At 38.4% G+C, this 17,617-nt stretch overlaps 1 protein-coding gene across 2 annotated transcripts in view; it reads right to left on the reverse strand.

Moving 5' to 3' along the window:
- PIGK (phosphatidylinositol glycan anchor biosynthesis class K) overlaps positions 1-16,615 on the reverse strand; it is a 71,874-nt gene extending 55,259 nt beyond the window's left edge. For both annotated transcript variants that reach the window (XR_012624131.1, XM_074832303.1), the window contains exons 1-9: positions 16,483-16,615; positions 14,904-14,957; positions 12,570-12,661; positions 8,820-8,955; positions 7,516-7,627; positions 7,064-7,160; positions 6,609-6,726; positions 5,731-5,841; positions 811-983 (exon numbers count right to left, since the gene is read on the reverse strand). Coding sequence is in view for 1 of the 2 variants with exons in the window: in XM_074832303.1 (XP_074688404.1) it covers positions 811-983; positions 5,731-5,841; positions 6,609-6,726; positions 7,064-7,160; positions 7,516-7,627; positions 8,820-8,955; positions 12,570-12,661; positions 14,904-14,957; positions 16,483-16,578 (989 nt within the window). In the remaining variant the exon portion in view is untranslated. The remainder of the gene's footprint in view (positions 1-810; positions 984-5,730; positions 5,842-6,608; positions 6,727-7,063; positions 7,161-7,515; positions 7,628-8,819; positions 8,956-12,569; positions 12,662-14,903; positions 14,958-16,482) is intronic.
- Positions 16,616-17,617: the final 1,002 nt, after the last annotated feature.

A 17,617-nucleotide genomic window follows, 5' to 3' on the forward strand; every position in this document is an offset into this window, starting at 1 on the left:
CTCAGATCAAAGAAGGTAGACAATAATTTACATAAATTTATGGGTTGAAAAAGATTTCATCCCTGGTACAGCAAACTATTTCAATGCCTTTTTTTCTGTCCTAGAGGACAGTATCATGAAACATAAAAGATGCAACAGAAATGGAAGCACAATGCTAAATAAATTCTGCAGTACAAGCACATCTTCCTTTACATGTTCCCAATAGGTGGCAACAGAATACCAAAAATACAAACTAGTTTATAATTCTTTCTTCAGTCCACAAAGTAATGAAAGCCCCGTTACAACTTCTATCAATGAACTTGCACCAGCAATTTTATTCAAATGAATTGTTGCATCTGAGCAACAGAAATTCTCACGACAGTTAATGTCAAAAGCCAGAGAATTCACAGAACAGAAACAAAGCGTTTCTTAAAAAGCTAGTTGTTATGAAACAACTAACTGATGGCTTATACTCAGAGCTTATCTGAGGGAGTAAACTATTACAAGCAGGAATTTACAGGAACAAAATGTTTCTACACATTAAAGAAGAAATGTTAATGAAGAAAGAAAATTTTAGACTAATTTTTTTGTTGTTGACGTCCACATCTTGGTCATTCATTTATTTACAAGCCTGAATAAAGGGGTATTTTTAAACCAAGTTTTCAGCTGACAAACCCCAACTTTATCATTAGTAGCAGATCCATACTAACTCCCTGATTCTTTGTAAGAAATGACAGAAAATCACAGTTCTTCTTTCCTTGGCAGTTACATAACTATTTTGTTTCTGTGGCACAGAGCTATACAAATCAAGTCTAAATAATGACTACTTACTTGCTTTCAAAACCAGCTAAGTCATTGTCCAAAGAAACTGTCTCTGTTGTAATTTCCACCTTTCTCACACTGCCGAAGAAGTCTGTTATCAGAACATTTTGTGGGTCACGCTGAAAGAGATCAGTTCGGTGCCCAGGCGTGGAAACACACAAACTTTTTGGACAGACCTGAAACTGAAAACCAAGATGAACAATCATATCCTGCCCTTCATTCATCAATAGTCTCTACATACACCTTCCAAAATGAAATCACTATAAAAAGAAAGATAAATGCCACACATAACTTACTTGCATTCAGTACAAGCTCCACAGCTGACAAAAATGACTGAACAAAAACATTAAAAAGGCATAAACATCTTCATTATGCATTTCAGAAAATCTTTATCCTCACAATTATGCCATTTGTGTTTAGAAATGCTTCTGTGAAAGCCAGTCATCAGTTACATCTAATTGATTAAATTAAATTGCACAAATGTATTTCTGAATATAGATGCAGCAACACTGCTATAACCTTCCAAAACACACAAGTGGGTAATAAATTCTTCTTATTTACCAAAGGGAGGCAGGCGAGATTAAACAAGCGGTGATAAGTAGCTAATAGTAAAGGCTTCATAAAGAAGCCTTTTTCTTTTGACTGAAAAGAAAAAATCTTAGTCTTATTTCCAGTTTATAGCCTGCAAATTAATGCAGAATTAGGATCTTCAAATATCAAAGGTGTTTTATGTACATTTAGTTCACAGAGACATACTGTAAAACCTACAAAAATTAGCTATACACCTTATTGTTTATTTTACCTATATATTTTATCTACGTATCAGATCCACTATAACCAGCACACATTGAAACACCCGGAAGACAAGAACAGCACTAAAAAACTGTTTTCAAGGGATTCAGTTCTGTATAAAGGTACATTTGCAGAAAATACGTAGACATAACAGTGTCAGATTTGTTGTAACATTTAGAATATATGACAAGACAGCATGCCTATTAAATAACAAAATTGTTACATATCCAGCAGATATTCAAGGCAAAACCAGTGCATTTTGGACATAATGCTGGTTTGCACAAGTCCTACCACACTCACCACAAAAGTCTCTAATTTCACATCTGGACAGATTCCCCATTTCAAGAGATCTTGTAATGCACAAAATGTAAAATAATAAATAATAATTTATTTGTATTTTTATTAATAATGCTACATAGCTTAAAGTGCCATGAAATGCAACCCAAGGCCTCACTCTCTTTGGCCTCCTTGATGAGTTTGGAAAGCTGAGTTCATGTTTCAATCATTACAACCAAGCACACAACCCTACTAGATATGGGAGCTAGACACACATTCCTGCTAGACAGAGACGGTAGGTAGCTCAACAGTGCTCCGGACAGTTTTATGAGCAAATGTTGCTGTCCATTCATTCATTTCATAGGCAAACCGCAGACCACCTGGTAACAGTGATGTGAGTCCTTGTATGTTCCAACAACAAAGAACATTTAACAGAACAGATTAGCGTACAGGACTATGATGGACACTCTCCACATAGGTGCTCATCTTCATTAATCTTAAATTCTCCAAGTGATTTTCACAAACAGGTCCATCAGTCACTGGATCTAGCACTCATTATCGCTAATTACATCACGGGTCAGCTCTTAGAAGGTTGCATTCTTAGGACAAAATCACAGGTCCTAATTAGCTCAATGCAGATACAACCTCAATTATCTCAGATTATGACTGACAAAACTTGTGAGTTTCAGTCCGTACTTCTAGCAGAAATTCTGTGCTCAGCCTGACAGAAAACGCATGGGCTTGTGCAGCTCCTCCTCTTAGGACAACAGAGCCCTACATTTAAAAACCTTCTCAGAGAGGAAACAACGTACCTGGCTTTTCTTCATAGAGGACAAATTCTATCTCCCCATTCCTCTCCTCTGCTCCATTACAGTTTCCCTTTCATACCTTGTCTTTTTTTTGTCTGAGCCTGTAAGCATATGGCATTAGGCTGCTGCTAAAGAAAAGACAGGAGCAGATCAAATCTCTGTTATCCTCCCTGTGAAGTGAAAATGAACTAGACTCATCAGCATCACGCCTCTCATACAAAGCCACTTGTCAGTGTGCACAAACCCTCTTAAGTCTCAGTTTCACCAAAATGCAATCAATTTTCCTCAGCTCTGCTCCAACTAAGGGCACAAACATAAAAACTAAGTCTCTGAAGTAAGCTATAACAGCTGAGTATTTGTTTTAATCCCACTATTTGATACATAAAGCTATGCTGCAGTTATACCATTCTCTCCTCCAAGCTCTCAAGAGTGTAAATGTCCCAAAAAACTGCATCAGCACTAAAAGTGGGAAATTGATACTGCACCCAACTATTTCTTACCTGTCCCACAACTCACTACCATGTTTAGATGAATCATGAACAAAAACATGTAATGGCACCAAAAAGATGACTTCAGTATAAAAATCTACCTATCCACTACGAGTGTGAGAAAAGGGCTGCAAAGCAATTACACCACAGCAGACTAACACTAATAACTGAGGTTTTCTGACAAAAAAAGGCTAAATGAAACCTATTTGTTCATGTGTCGATTTTTCCAATTTTTTTTAAATAAGATACTATTCAAAAAGCTAAACAATTCCGCAGAACAGAAACTTTGTTATCTTGACTTTTCTTAACAAAATTTTTAGCTATTTTATGACAAATGAGATCTCATTTCGAAATTTATTTGAATCTTATTTTAAAAGTTCAAATGTGTGACATTTCAATTTAGTCTTTACTTTTTTGGAATTGTGATCAAACTGAAAGCCAGTCATTTGCACAGCTTTATGCTATCCCTTAGCAACACAGATGGAGCAGGTGGGGAGTAGGTGGAGTGGATTATGAAAAAAGATGTCTCATTCTTTGCAGGAATGCAATATCCAAATCTTAGGTGGATGTGAAGGGAAGCTGCTTTAAGAGTGGTTGGAGAAAAGTAAAGGGGTGTTGGGATAGAAGCAGTGTAACAAATGCACAGTACTTCTAAAAAAGAACACATTTAACACATCAGAAGATCAAACAACTAAACATCAGCTAATAATTTTAAAACTATTTAGCGAGCCACTTAATATGTTATCCTGAGTTTGGAAAGTGTTAATTTAAAAAAAAAAAAAAAAAATCAGACTTGGATGAGCAGTAGGTCCTTGTTCTCAAACCAGCACAACACTAACAGGCATTCCAGTGCCAAAGTATCCCCTGTAACTGCTGGCAAATAAATGGTCTTATATCCTTACCATGGACTAACCATATGTCATTTTGGAACTCTTAGATGAAGCCCTGAAAAGCACCAGCTCGAAATCAAAAGGTCATGTTTGCTGAAATACATGCATATTATGACTCAGTACGTGATCATCACAAACCATTATATATTTGGGTCCGTTCTCTTCCCTTCCCAAAGCAGCAATAAGCAGATCAACATATGATAAGACGACTTACATGATGTAAGGAATTTACCAGTATGGGATAACTTCCCACAGCTCTTCCTGAGTATTCAGCATATAAGCAAAAACAAGAACACAAGGGAGAACGGAGAAGATACCTAAACAAAGAGCTTAAAAGGTAAACTACTTGGCCAGCTAACAAGTTTTCTACACTTTCCCAACAACTGGATTAATATCTAGCTGGCTAGACCAGTTATACCACTTCCCAGATGGTGTCTTACTCGGTAGAAACCACTGTTCATTTTTTATGACTTTTTTTTAAAACATCAATTCATTTTCTGGTTTACAGAATAGAATTCTAAAGTGCTGTCTGAATGAACTGGCTAGAAGAAGATACTTAATCAATAAAGAACTTGCATATTCTTCTTTAACAAGATTTATTTTAAAGTTATCTGTATGCCATGATCAGAAGATTTTAGATTACAGGACAGAATTTCATTCCCATGGTAGTAAAAGAATCTTGAATCTTAGTCACTGAATCAATTCTATATCAACATAAAAATCTGTCAAGTGTGGGCTGTTTAGAGTGAATTCCACTACACATCTAGCAGCCAGGCTAACACCATCCTCTGTAGACAGAGGGTGGCATAAAACTTTTCAGCAGCTGCTCCTTTCACAAAAATGAATCAAAGACAATGTGTTCTGTAAGCGGTGGCTCTCAGATCACTGACACAGCCTGTCAGGATTTACAGCTACAAGGCACCAAAGCATAATATATTACCACAATGAAACTAGCATTGGAACAGGTATAAAGGGTTAATAGAGTAAATAAAATATGATTACTTTTTATGTCATCTCACCAGTGTATACATCTAACTGTTGTACAGGCATTTTTATAAATTTCGCCATAGGTTATATGGTTGTGGTTTTTTTTCCGCCTGCCTCATCCCCGAAAGCTACAATTAATATTTGCCTAAGATATAATTAACTCCAAACATTGATGAATTTGGACGTATTTTGCTCTGGAATCTAAGCAGATATATGGAGAAATTAGTCTCTGCAGGCATTTGTGAGTGCACAATTAGAATTTTAACCATTTAATCACCTTTGCAAAACAATATCAATGCTTGCCTTCCCACATGTACAAAGTGTCTGCTATCCATTAAGATGATTTTAGAAGCTTCCTACTATCATTTTTCATGTGCGAATACTTTGTTCTATTGAAATGAATATTTAATGAGTACTTTATTCATTTTTCAGTGAATAAAAAAAATTGGCTAATTTTGGTTAATTTTTTTCTGTAGCCAGCAAACCACTTCCACACTGAGGACAATCCTTGAAGTGCTACACTACAACTACATTCAATAATGGCAAAAAGACCCTCCTTCCAAAGCTGCTTCCGAGAGAAACAGCAGGATAACAGAAAGCATTTGGAGAACGCTGTGGACAAAATAAATTAGTTTTGAAACTGTTAAAGTCATTAGCATATTCATGAACGTTGAGTATTCTACTTACTAGGTCATTCATATTTGTCTGACTAGCTGGATGAATTTCTTCCAAGAACTCTAGCACATAGAATGTGTATCTGTCCATAAGATGAACGCCAATCCCAAGATCAGGTTGATGCTTAAAAACAACACACAGCAGTTATTGGACTTGGTATTTAGGAGAGGGAACAGAATGTAATAGCATGTTACAAAAGTTAAGCATAATGGCTTTTTGTTCTTAGGCAAATTATGCAAAGAAAATGACTAGCTGTGAAGAAACATACTGCTGGCAAGCTGACCAATACAGTTTCTCTTCATTTTTCTAGACTATACCCTGGTAATCTACATGTTTGCCAAAAAGCAGGGAACTCCTTCTCAGTGGTCCAGTACAGAATTGTGGGCTGCCCCAAGCTTCTCAGGACTTGGAAAACAGGGCTGGAAGAGACAGCTTATTTTACAGCACTGCACAGGTTAGATAACCCTGACATGCTGGTTTTGGTCTGGCTAGGATCCCTCTCATCACTCCTTCTGTAATTCAACTGGGATCTAATTACAGCAGGTGAAAGGTAGTGGCTATTGTTTTGTATATCAAGTGTAAGAAGTCCTAGACTGAATATTCCCCACACATCTCTCAGCAGTCTTCCCATAAAATTTCTTCCTATCCTAGCCAACGCATAAATTGGCCAACAAGCACAGAAATCCATCATTAGTGTGGTTCTTTGGGTCAGTGCACAAAAACAAGCAGAAAAAGTACACTTACAAGTTTTGTCAAAATCACATTTTGTAACTAAGTATCTTACACATTCAGCAATTAGAAGAGAAATTTCTAGTTAAAAGCCAATAGGACCTGTGCTTTTAACTCAAGCGTTCTGAAAATTGTCCTCAGGATCACAAAAATCTACTTACTGATAATGAATCTTCTCCTACTTGGCTACTAGCCAAGGCCATTATATTAGGTGAATAAAATCGTTCATACATGGATGCTCCTTGACAAGTATCAATAATAAACAATAATTCATTGTACCTGAAAGAAATAAAAGAGCCTCCTTACCCATCTCTCTTTAAACAACATATACATACTTCTGCTTTTTAGTTTCTGGGACAGCTGCTAGGTACCTAAGGGACAGAAGAGTTCACACTGATTGACTGTAAGATGTGGGTTTAGTCAAAGCAATACATTTGAGCAGCTGTAACTGCAGGAAACTGAAAACAAAAATTAAAACTCTTCTTTCTGAATGCAGGCTTCCATGCAATTTTATGGACAACAGATAGTATCATGCTGAAGGTGAGGCCTACCGGTAAGACTTTGGGCATGTTCATGAAATACAGTATTTAACCTCTAAATAATGTTTTTTTCTTACCTTCTTTTCTGCCACATTTGTTCAAAGGCATCAGCAAGTTCTACATTTGTGATTTCTTCAGAATCTTGAAATTTCAGGAAACCATTTCCACCATGGCCTGACAGAAAAATCAGAAGCTAGGCAAGTATGTAGTTTAAAGGGAGATATTCAGCCTGGTTTACCATTTTTCTAAAAAAAGGCAAACAATTCTTTCTCCAAACAGACTTCAGCAAAAGAAAATATTAATACAGTAAGAATAGTACAGATATGTCATTCAAACTGGAAACTGTACTTGCTAACTATTGCCTTACAGGTTTTTTCTTAATTAGTATGACATGCTAAAAAAAGAAAAAAAAATCCTTTTGTTGATCCTTTTGTTTGTCTGGACTCCTGATGGGATTTCACACTTCCAAACAGGCTCATCCAACTGAACAACAAACACCAATAAACTGTATACAGAAACCTGTAATCACCTGTCATGTATATTAGAATATTGCTTCTGTCATCAGAAAGAAGACGTTTAGATCGTGGTGTGCTTGGTGGGATTCTTCCCGTTAATACACGCAAGAAATTTTCGACAGTGACCTATGAATAGAAGCATAAAGTAATTTTCTAAAGAGAAAAATATTGATTAACAACTCTAGGCTGGGTTACATGAATTAACTAATGGAACACTTATATATGCAGTGTATCTAACCAGACATAAGATTGCACAGTATAAACTGCATAAACAGACATTTTCTGTTTAATGTTTTACTGCAGGTTCACAATCATATGGTACCTTCTACTTTATTCCATTAACATCAGCCTGTTGCTTTATTATATCCAGTAAGTCTACCACCATTATAATTTCTAAATACATTTTCACTGATCTGAAAACCTGCCAGCATACAGCTTTATTCTGCCAAAGCTGCTCATGTACTCACAAAATGCTCCAACATTAGTGTGTGTTACCATGGAAAAATAAAAGTTTAAATTCCCTCTGCAACTCAGGGAAAGAAAAAGATCAATTTTGGTTATGTAAGTCTGAGTGATCAGGTAAGACCCATCTGGATAGTGATTGTAAAACATCACATAAAACACCACTTCCTCTTCATGCAGATATACACAGCTCAAATGCTAACAACAAACCCATACTTGGGAAAAAACATGATAAAAAGAACATAACTCTATCTCAGTGTTGTATCTTCATCTCTTTATACAAAGCTTCAGAGAACTAAAACATCTACTATATACTTAAATATGTTCCTATAAACCTTTAGTAATGATTATATAGCACTATTAAACCATGCAACTGATGTCCAATCTGAGATCAACTGGTAAAGACACTGTCTGAAGGAATATTACACAAAAATGAAAAGGTGATAGAATGCAGATTTCTATATAGTAAGTACAGTAATTATTAGGTTATGGCTTTTGTTTTATTTTGATAAAAGTATATACTTAAGATTAGAAATTTAAGTAGGTCTCCCTAATACGCGTTTCAGTTGCACACCAAAAGTTTCACGGTGGTGTTGTTTGCAAGATGAGACCCTAAACAGTCATTTCCAAAAAGAAATTTCAGTAATATGTGTGTATTCCTAACACATACAAGGAGTTCCATATATTATTTTAACTGTGGAGATTCCATTATTTAAAACAGCAATACACAAGATGTTTCTAGTATAATAAACTTCAAATAAAAAAAACAAGGGGGGGGTGCATTTTAACCTATCAGTTGATAATAAAAGCCCAGCCCAAAATCAAAGACCCAGTGATTTAATTAAAGTGTAGTCACCTCATAACTTCTGTAATCCACCTCCACATCGTCTCCATAGACATTTAGCTCCATGTTTTTATGACTAAACACAGTAGCTGGCTTGGGATTCCTGGGATTACATGCCATATCATCTGCCAGCATCAGGACAATGTGACTACGGAAAATAAGACAAAAACATTTCAGCCATTCTACTTTCACATAACAGTCAAACAGAAATTACAACATTGTACCACAATTACAGCAATAGCTTAAAACATTAAGAAGATTCCTGGAATTGTAAGTGAAATTTTGTTTTGTTATAGGCTATTTCCTTATGCACATCCTCACTACTATAAAGATACCCCACATGGAAATGCAGCTATCTGTTATTTACCTGCAGGATTAAGTTAGGCCAAAAATGAGCATGAAAGTAGCTGACATTAGCAACTTCATGATACAGACTTGCCTGGACCTAGACTGGCAGAACTCTTTATAAAAAATCTGGAGATTTTGATGGGGCACTAAATCATTTCATGCAGCTCAACTGAAGAAATCCCAGCCTGTTTGCACCTTCTCAGACAGATCAATTAAAAACATTATGACAATTTTTAATAAAATTTGAGGAGCTCCCGAACATTTCTCAAACCATTATACTACATCTGATACACTACTCTATGATTATCTGTGTTAATGGAATTTTCCTGAAGAACACAAATAGGCTGACACAAGACATTGTCTTCTTCATAGTACCAAGAAAAAAAACAAACCAGCATTTCATAGTACCAAGAAAAACACCCCAGCACATTATAAAGCTGTTCCAACTTGCATGCAGCCAACTATCTGTAATTCACCTGTCAGGGTCAGGTTTGGGTCAACATATGAAATAAACAAGTAGTCACTGGAGACTTAGCACTGGGAAGAATGTGCCAGAGACATCTGGAACAAGGTGAAGTCAGTCCTTTCCTTGGATAACCTTGTCTTGAACATAGTTTCTCCTGGACAGTGATCTTTGTGTTCTCCCAAACAATGCTTACAAAAGGAAAGCTCTGTATCCTGCAAAGAATGCTGTTAATTCAGATTCTCAAGCACCCGGTTATAAACTAAACTGTGTCCCACCATCCCTGTGCTTGTCATCATTCACCTGTATCTCTTCATGAGCACTTTAAGAGTAAAGTTATTCTTTATCAAGTGCTGATCACTCCACACAGCACACACAAAAAAATAGGAAGCAAAAAGAGAGAGATATGCTGTCCAAAATAACATAAGCATAAATCCTCAAGAATAATCAAATTATTTCAGTGGGAATAAAATGCTGGCATAAATATGAAGCTGTAATGACAGAAGCCAGAGGAGAACAACTACAGAAGAGAAATCGAGTTTCTTTTCTCCATACATGCACAGCAGTGCAAAACTATTTTTATAAAAGAATACGATTAAAAGAGAATTAGTTGGAAGCAAGTGTTGAAAATACATCTTGCAGATTTACTGAGATAGTCAGATGTAAATCCATTTTTTTGTACTATACTCAAAAGCAAATATTCCAGACTAAGCCATCACTAGGCCTACAGTTTAGCATTGTATTTTTGCTAGGAATGTGTCTACTAAAAAAAAAAATTAATAATCACACACACTCAGTAAAAGGTTCTGCACAGTAGTAGTACAGACAGGTGAGCACAAACATGCAAAGTTTATATACTGTATGGCATTCTTAAAAGCGTATGAAATATCCTGTGGTTAAACAGAACCACTGTGTACAAGTGGTTTGTACATGCAGCAAAACAATCTAGTTGTTAACTTGAAGCTTAACTGTTAAACCAAAGCAATCTAACCACATAATACATTAATGCCATTTTCATGACATAAAACTTTTACCAAATAATGAATAATGGAATCAAAGAGAATTTCTAGATTAATTTTGGATTTTAGCAAAAATTTTCTTTTACGAATTAGAGCATTGTGCCCACATGTCAACAATCCAGAGCAACTTACAGTTATAAAACCACAAATCATTTTCCTAATGAGTTCTCTTGTTGAAGGACAAATCTATTTAAATCTCCAAACTGACACAGTTCCATTCAAAATGAGACTATGTACAAACCCCTCCAAAAACAACCAACCTCAATAATCATGATAAATGTTTATTTTTAAGAGGTGATTTGGGGTTTGTTTTTTGAGTCTTACCAAGATTTTTAATGAAGTTTTGCAGCAAAGAAAAAAAAAAAAACCAAACAGGTAGAGGAAGAAGTTTGTCTAAGGGAAAAAACCCACAGAAATCCATATAAAAACTGCTGCAAATGAGAAGAAATAGGCTCTCTCTCTCGCTAGATCTTCTTCAATGTCTTATTCTTGACCTTAGTCTAAAGCATTGCTGACTTTTTGAGATGAATTTCCAGATCTTTGGGTATGGATAAGAAATGGATCAGGCTACTGAACAACAAAAATCTCCAGCCATGCTGTAGTTTTTGCAGTATTTCTAAAACTGCCACCTACTATGACCTTAATGGTAAAGATGGATGGACGCACAGAAGATGAAAGTTCTCGGGTAAGGGCAGAACTAGTGAAGGAATTTCTAAGGTAGTGCCTAGGGTGCCTATGCTTCAAAGGCTATATAGGAGAGAGGACAGATGCTTCTGAATGAGATGTGCAAAAAAAGATGCCATATTTCTGTGGCTTTTAGCCCACAGTGCTCAGGCAGTACTTTCCCTTGGATGTGTAGCCTCCAAGAATTAGGCTTCAACATCCCATTTCATCTTTCAAAAACCAAGAAGTCCCTCTTTTTATTTTTAAAAATAAACACAGGATACAGGATGATACTTCCATTGCATTCACAGTTGAGCGGAAGCTAAGTGGGGATTCCTGATACTAGAATTTTGGACTTGGACAAAAACGCAGTACAAATTTAATCCAGTGGAATATGCATTTTGCAATGATGAAGTGGGCCATACATCTTTAGGCAGGTATGCTGGAGAAACTACCAGTCCTATAAATTATCATTAAAAAACAGGATTTCCATAGGAGCCTATGGATACATATAGCCTATTATTCAATGGATGTTGGTGCCTAAAATTCACTTCCACAGTTCTGGTACAAGTAAACTGCATTCCAAAACAGCTGGATGGAACTGTGCTAATACCCCTAGAACTTTCATTAGGAACACAACTAAAAAGCACTTCAGAACAGTTTGCTCACCTTCCTAATCCTGTTGTCAAAGAAGGGATACTATTTTAACCATTATGCTACCACTAGAGAAGTACAATTTGTATGGACGAAGCTTCTGGTTTCTCTGAAAACATCACACAAAATGGATTTTTCAAGGCTACTTTCAATATGTAGGAGCTGCTTTGTTCAGGGCCTTTAGTTTAGAGACTCTCAGTGTAATTGCAGAAGTCTTACATTTTAATGCAGTTAAGGTTACTAATGTCTCCATGCTGAAAGAAAATTAAAGTACAGCAAAAGCCATATCTCAGAGTAGTACTGTCACTGCTGAATGCAGTTATCAATCTTCACATTATGCTTTCACCAATTTACTAAGTGGTACATTTTAGTGGCCAGATAGCACCTCATGTTTTTAATCTAATTAGCCAATTCCAACTGGAAGGTTTATTATATAACTTGTTGCTTTTCCTTCTAAACAATATTGCGCCACCTTTCAATACACTGATGTGATCATATCCCTCCTTTTTACTTTTATCCAGTTGAACTGGGAAGAGAAATTTTTATACTGCTTCAGACAACAAGAGAACTTTAATAGCACATTTGCAAGGAATTTATTCACCAAGATTCCCTCACCTATCAGGAATGCCCAGTCTCTTGACACTTCTGTATACTGAAAGAGTATTTGCCACATGACGATAATTAAACCAGAATCGAGATGTACACACCTTGGAAAAAAGAAAAAACAACAAGGCCTATTAAATAGTGTAAAAGATACAAATGGGCCTGGCACATTGCATCAGACCATGATGACAGGAATATCAACAAACTAGTAACAAATCAGAAAGAACATAGCAACACCAAGAAACTCGTGATAAGCTATATAAATCTTTGCTGTACCAAAGCAACAAATGCTGAAAATAAAAGTTAAAAAAAAAAGTTCTTAACATACTGACTCATGAAAAAATTGTCATAAAACCCAACTAAGTATAGAAAGTGGCACTTTAGGGAGTAATTCAGCAATAGTAAGTGGATAAGCTAAAGTTTTTAATTTGGTTTCTCCATATCAAATGGAAGAAAAAAAAAATCAAAGGAAGAGCTCTCATCTCAATAGCAAACCCATTCTGGGAGCATTCTTGCACAAAGGCATAAGTGAATTCAAGCAGAAGCCACACACAGGGGAAAATACACTGAGGACATTTGGACTTAAGGAGTCAAATATAATAAAGAGCTAAGTGAGCTCTAACCAAAATCTAAATGCAAATTCTCAAAAATCTCAAAGGAGTTCAGGTTCTACTGTTCTAACAGGCAAAAGTTTGGGGATCAGCCATTCCTGTACTTAAACTATTCCCTAGGTCAGATATCATTTAGTCTGTCCCCAAAAACCTCAAACCAATGAGATTTCAAAAACCTTCAGAGGCAATCTGGTGGAGTTCCTTACTATCATTGTCCTTGTGTTTAACCTCAGTTCACTACTTTTTGTTTGTTCCACACCATGGACAGCAATTCTCCTTTGGAAACAAATTTCCTTTGCTTTTACAAGTCTTTCAAACAGACAAAGGAAGAAGCATTTTAGAAGAGGTGACTTTAGCATCACAAAACCAGAGAAGCAGGGACAAGCATTAAAGACAGTTTTTTAATTTTTCAGCTTTAAATGTACAGCTCTAATTTAAATAGAAACATCTTTAAGTTACACTATATAACATCTTTTTCTCTAGCCTTTTCATAAAAAGAAATGAGTAGTAGCCTAAATAATAATAAAAATTCAGCCTGAAAGGATCCCCTTGTGTCTCAATCATCCCATCAGTTAGGAATTTAAAAAAAAAAACAACCCACAGGAATCAGCCCATGAGAACATTTGCCCTTCAGCAAGATTTAAAGCTCTGAAAACTAACTGTGGCCAATCTAGCTGTGACATTTCAAGGTATTATTGTCCGTCCCTTTCCTCCATTACCTTACAACACAGTGAAAAATGTGTCTATGCTTTAAATATAGCTATTCACACTGCAGCACATTAACTCATACTACAGATGAGGTAGGATTGTGGTATGTTCCCAGGCCTGAGGTGCCTGATAGCAGCAAAATCCTATATTCCTGCTTAAAAAATTAGCAGCAATTGTTATAAACCTTAGTCATTAACTCCTGAAAATGTATAACCAGCAGAGAATCTGTTGAGGATAGAAAGTACAGCTCCTTGGACCTAATTTTCCACCTTGTGTGTTTTTATGGGTACTAATAAAAGCACCTATTTGTTAGTAGTATTAAAGTAGTACTTGATGTTTTAATAGTTTCAAGTTTGCACATTGTAGAATATAGAAATTATTCCTTCTAATTCAATTAATTACTGTTAACTTTCCTTTTATATTGCTCAAATTTAGTATCTGGAAAACAAACAGCTGCTACTGAGTAATTACAATAGTGTTCTGAAACAAATTAGTCATTAAGATCTGAATTGTGAATAAGAACTAATTGTGCAGCATGATTCAAAGCTAATAAAAGATTCATGGCAAAGAAAAAAAATAGGATAAGAACAGTTGATCTAAACATTATGTTGCCTGAATTTATTTTATTCTAAGCTTGTTATCACAAGTTAACAGATTGAGTAAGAACAAAAATCAGAAATAAATGGTTCCTTCCCGGTCAAAGAGATATACTTCTCTGATATGAGAATTAGAATTTTGTTCAATATGCAGTATGGTAATTTAACTGTTTTAATGCTGACAGAACTTTTGTTTTATAAATCCTGCCATGCAGCTAGATGTTTGAGCGCTTGAAATGCAGTCATACTGAAAGGATAATTTTGTTATAGTGTAATAAAACTGCAGGCACAATTTCAAATTTATTCGTTTCCAAGTCTTTATCTTTACATTTCTTTCAAATGAACAGAATTCTTGAGTGACTGGTACAATTACGGCTCCTGATGAAAAACTGTCAACTTTATTGGAAGAAAACAACCTGGACCACGCTTACCAAAACTGCCCAGTTATTTGTATGTCCACTTCTAAAGAACTGTTCTGCTTGATCCTGAAAGATGGAGAAATTATTAGATTTCTTCAGCAATAAGAAATGACCACTCATAATTTTGTTGTTTCCACAAAAGTGTCCAGTGCATCTGTTTACCTCACATTAACACTGAATAAACCTGACAAAAGCTTCAAGAAAGGTAGTTTTTCTTATTCCATTTTGCACATTTCATGCAACTTAATTGCTCCAAATCCTTCCCCAAAACTTGCTAAATAACAAAGGAGAAAGAATTAGTAGTCACTTGCAGCTTAGTTAAAACAAAAGCCCCACACATCTCTATTTGAAAGGACACTCTGAGAACAAAACAAAATGAGGTATTGACCTACAGTTTCTTCCTTAATGAGAAAAGGAGCTTGAATTAATTTGTTTTCATTGTCCTCCTCATCTTTTCAAAAGCAGGTAAGTGAATCTGCAATTTTAACCCATTTTAAATTCCAGGTAGTTACATTTATCTTCCAAAGTCAGGAGTTATGACAACCACCTTCTCTATAATCTGTGTTATCCATAGTTCCTACCATGCTTTGCAGAGTAGAGGGCCCTATATTTTTAACAGTATAAATCAGGACACAGAAAGGGCATAACACATCCCAGAGGTAAGGGAACGAGTCTCAGAGGACAAGGATGCAGATTTGCTGATTCTTAGTCAGACTCTGTAACTCTCTGAGGGGTACTGGGCTGATGCCTGTGGTCTCATACAAAACACACAGGAACAAAAAAAAGTCTGTTAAAATGTACGTAAAGCATGCTGTACTTCAAGTAGCAAACTATTTACAGTTTAATTAGTAACCCAAGGACTCTAAAAATATTTCTATTGGCTATTTTGTGTCCTATTTGTAATTAATTTCGAGTATAACAGTTCGTTAATAAAGAAGAATTGAAACGCAAACACTACTCCAAATGTAGTGCGGGCACTGTGCAAAAAGCGTAATTACTGAAATATGAAATTACTCCCACTTGAGAAAAAGAATAGTAGGTCCTTCCGTGTGTCCATGCCTCACCCCTGCGAGAAGGGCACACGGCAATCAAGCCCAGCTGAGCCCGGGACAGCGCCCAGCCCCCGCCCTGGTTTTTAACCGGGAAGCTCCCCACAGGCGCTCCGCCGGCGCACGGCCGGACACCACCGGCTGCTGGCAGTTACACGGCGCAGCTGAAGAGAGACCGAGATCCACAAACCCATTAAAAGGCTTTTTTAACTTTAAACACGCTGCACGTGCGGGGCGAGCCCCGCGGAGCCCAGGACGTTCCGCCCCGCAGCGGACAGAACGCGGGCAGCGCCGGGGCGGGGCCGCCGAGGGGCCGCCCGGGGCCGGCAGCGCGGCCGGCGCCCTCCGCTCCGCCGCGCAGGGGCTGCGCCCGCCGACGCCAGCACCGCCCCTCCCAGAGCGCCGTAAGCGCCGCGGGGCAGCTCCGCCGGCGGGGCGGGCAGCCGGGCGGCGGCGGGCGCGGGCTGTGCCCGCCGAGGGGAGCCAGCAGCACGACCCGCCGCCGCCCGCCCTCTACTCCCCGCCGGCCGCTCCCTTCGTACCTGGACGCCGCCGGCGAGCGCTGCGCCGCAGCACCCCAGGAGCAGGGCGGCTGCGACGGCGCGGACCCAGCAGGCACCGGGCACCGCCGCCGCCATCTTACCCCGCCTCCTCCGCGAGGCGCCGGCCGCCGCAACTGCCGGAAGGGGGGAAGCGGCCGCTGCGCATGCTCCGCGCTGCCGCCTGTCATTCTCCCGGCGCTGGGGGGAATAGTGGCCCCGCTCGGAGCCACGTATCGGAGCTTGCTTTAAATTCGGTTTTTACAGAGCTGAGGCGGCAACGGTAGCAGATCTCACCATTGCCTTGAGCGTACGCGTTCGTGGTGGCTCTGTCGTGAGGTGTGATGCAGCCCGACCCTGACCTCACCCGTCCCCTGGACAGGCGCGGCTGGCGGTAGAATCACAAAATCCCAGAATCATCTCGGTTGGAAAAGCCCTTGAAGATCATCCAGTCCAACCATTAACCTCACCCCGACCGTTCCCAACTCCACCAGATCCCTCAGCGCTGGGTCAGCCCGACTCTTCAACCCTTCCAGGGATGGGGACTCCACCACCTCCCTGGGCAGCCCATTCCAACGCCCAACAACCCATTCTGGAAAGAAATACTTCCTGTATTATCTCACTAATAGCCAGTCTAACCCTGCCCTGGTGCAACTTGAGGCCATTCCCTCTTGTCTTATCGCTTTTTACTTCGTTAAAGAGACTCATCCCCAGCTCTCTGCAGGAGAAAACACTGGTCTCACTTCTCGCCTTTAGCGTGGGAGGCTCCTGGGGGTGTAACAACAGACGTTTCTCTCAACTGCCTACCCAAAATATGCTGAAACCACTGGGCTTTGTTGAAGTTACTACAAGGGCAGGGGGGGCGTGCTGAGCTGTGGGCTGAGGGTGGCCTCAGGCCTTGGTGGCTGCAGGGCAGAGCTGCCTTGGGAAGCGGAGAGCTGTGGAGGGGGACCACCTTTGGTGGGGATGAGAGGGGGATCTGAACATACTGATGTTAGAATTTCAATAACATCACGTTTGCTGTTTGAAAGCATCACTGGTTTCCTCGATAAAAATAATCACCTGTACTTAGATGGCCTTTTCTTTTTGTGCCTAAAGCTAATGAACTTACTCCTTTTGAAGACTATAACCACCAGCT

The sequence above is a fragment of the Strix aluco genome, chromosome 8 (assembly GCF_031877795.1).
Source record: "Strix aluco isolate bStrAlu1 chromosome 8, bStrAlu1.hap1, whole genome shotgun sequence".
NCBI lineage: Eukaryota > Metazoa > Chordata > Aves > Strigiformes > Strigidae > Strix > Strix aluco.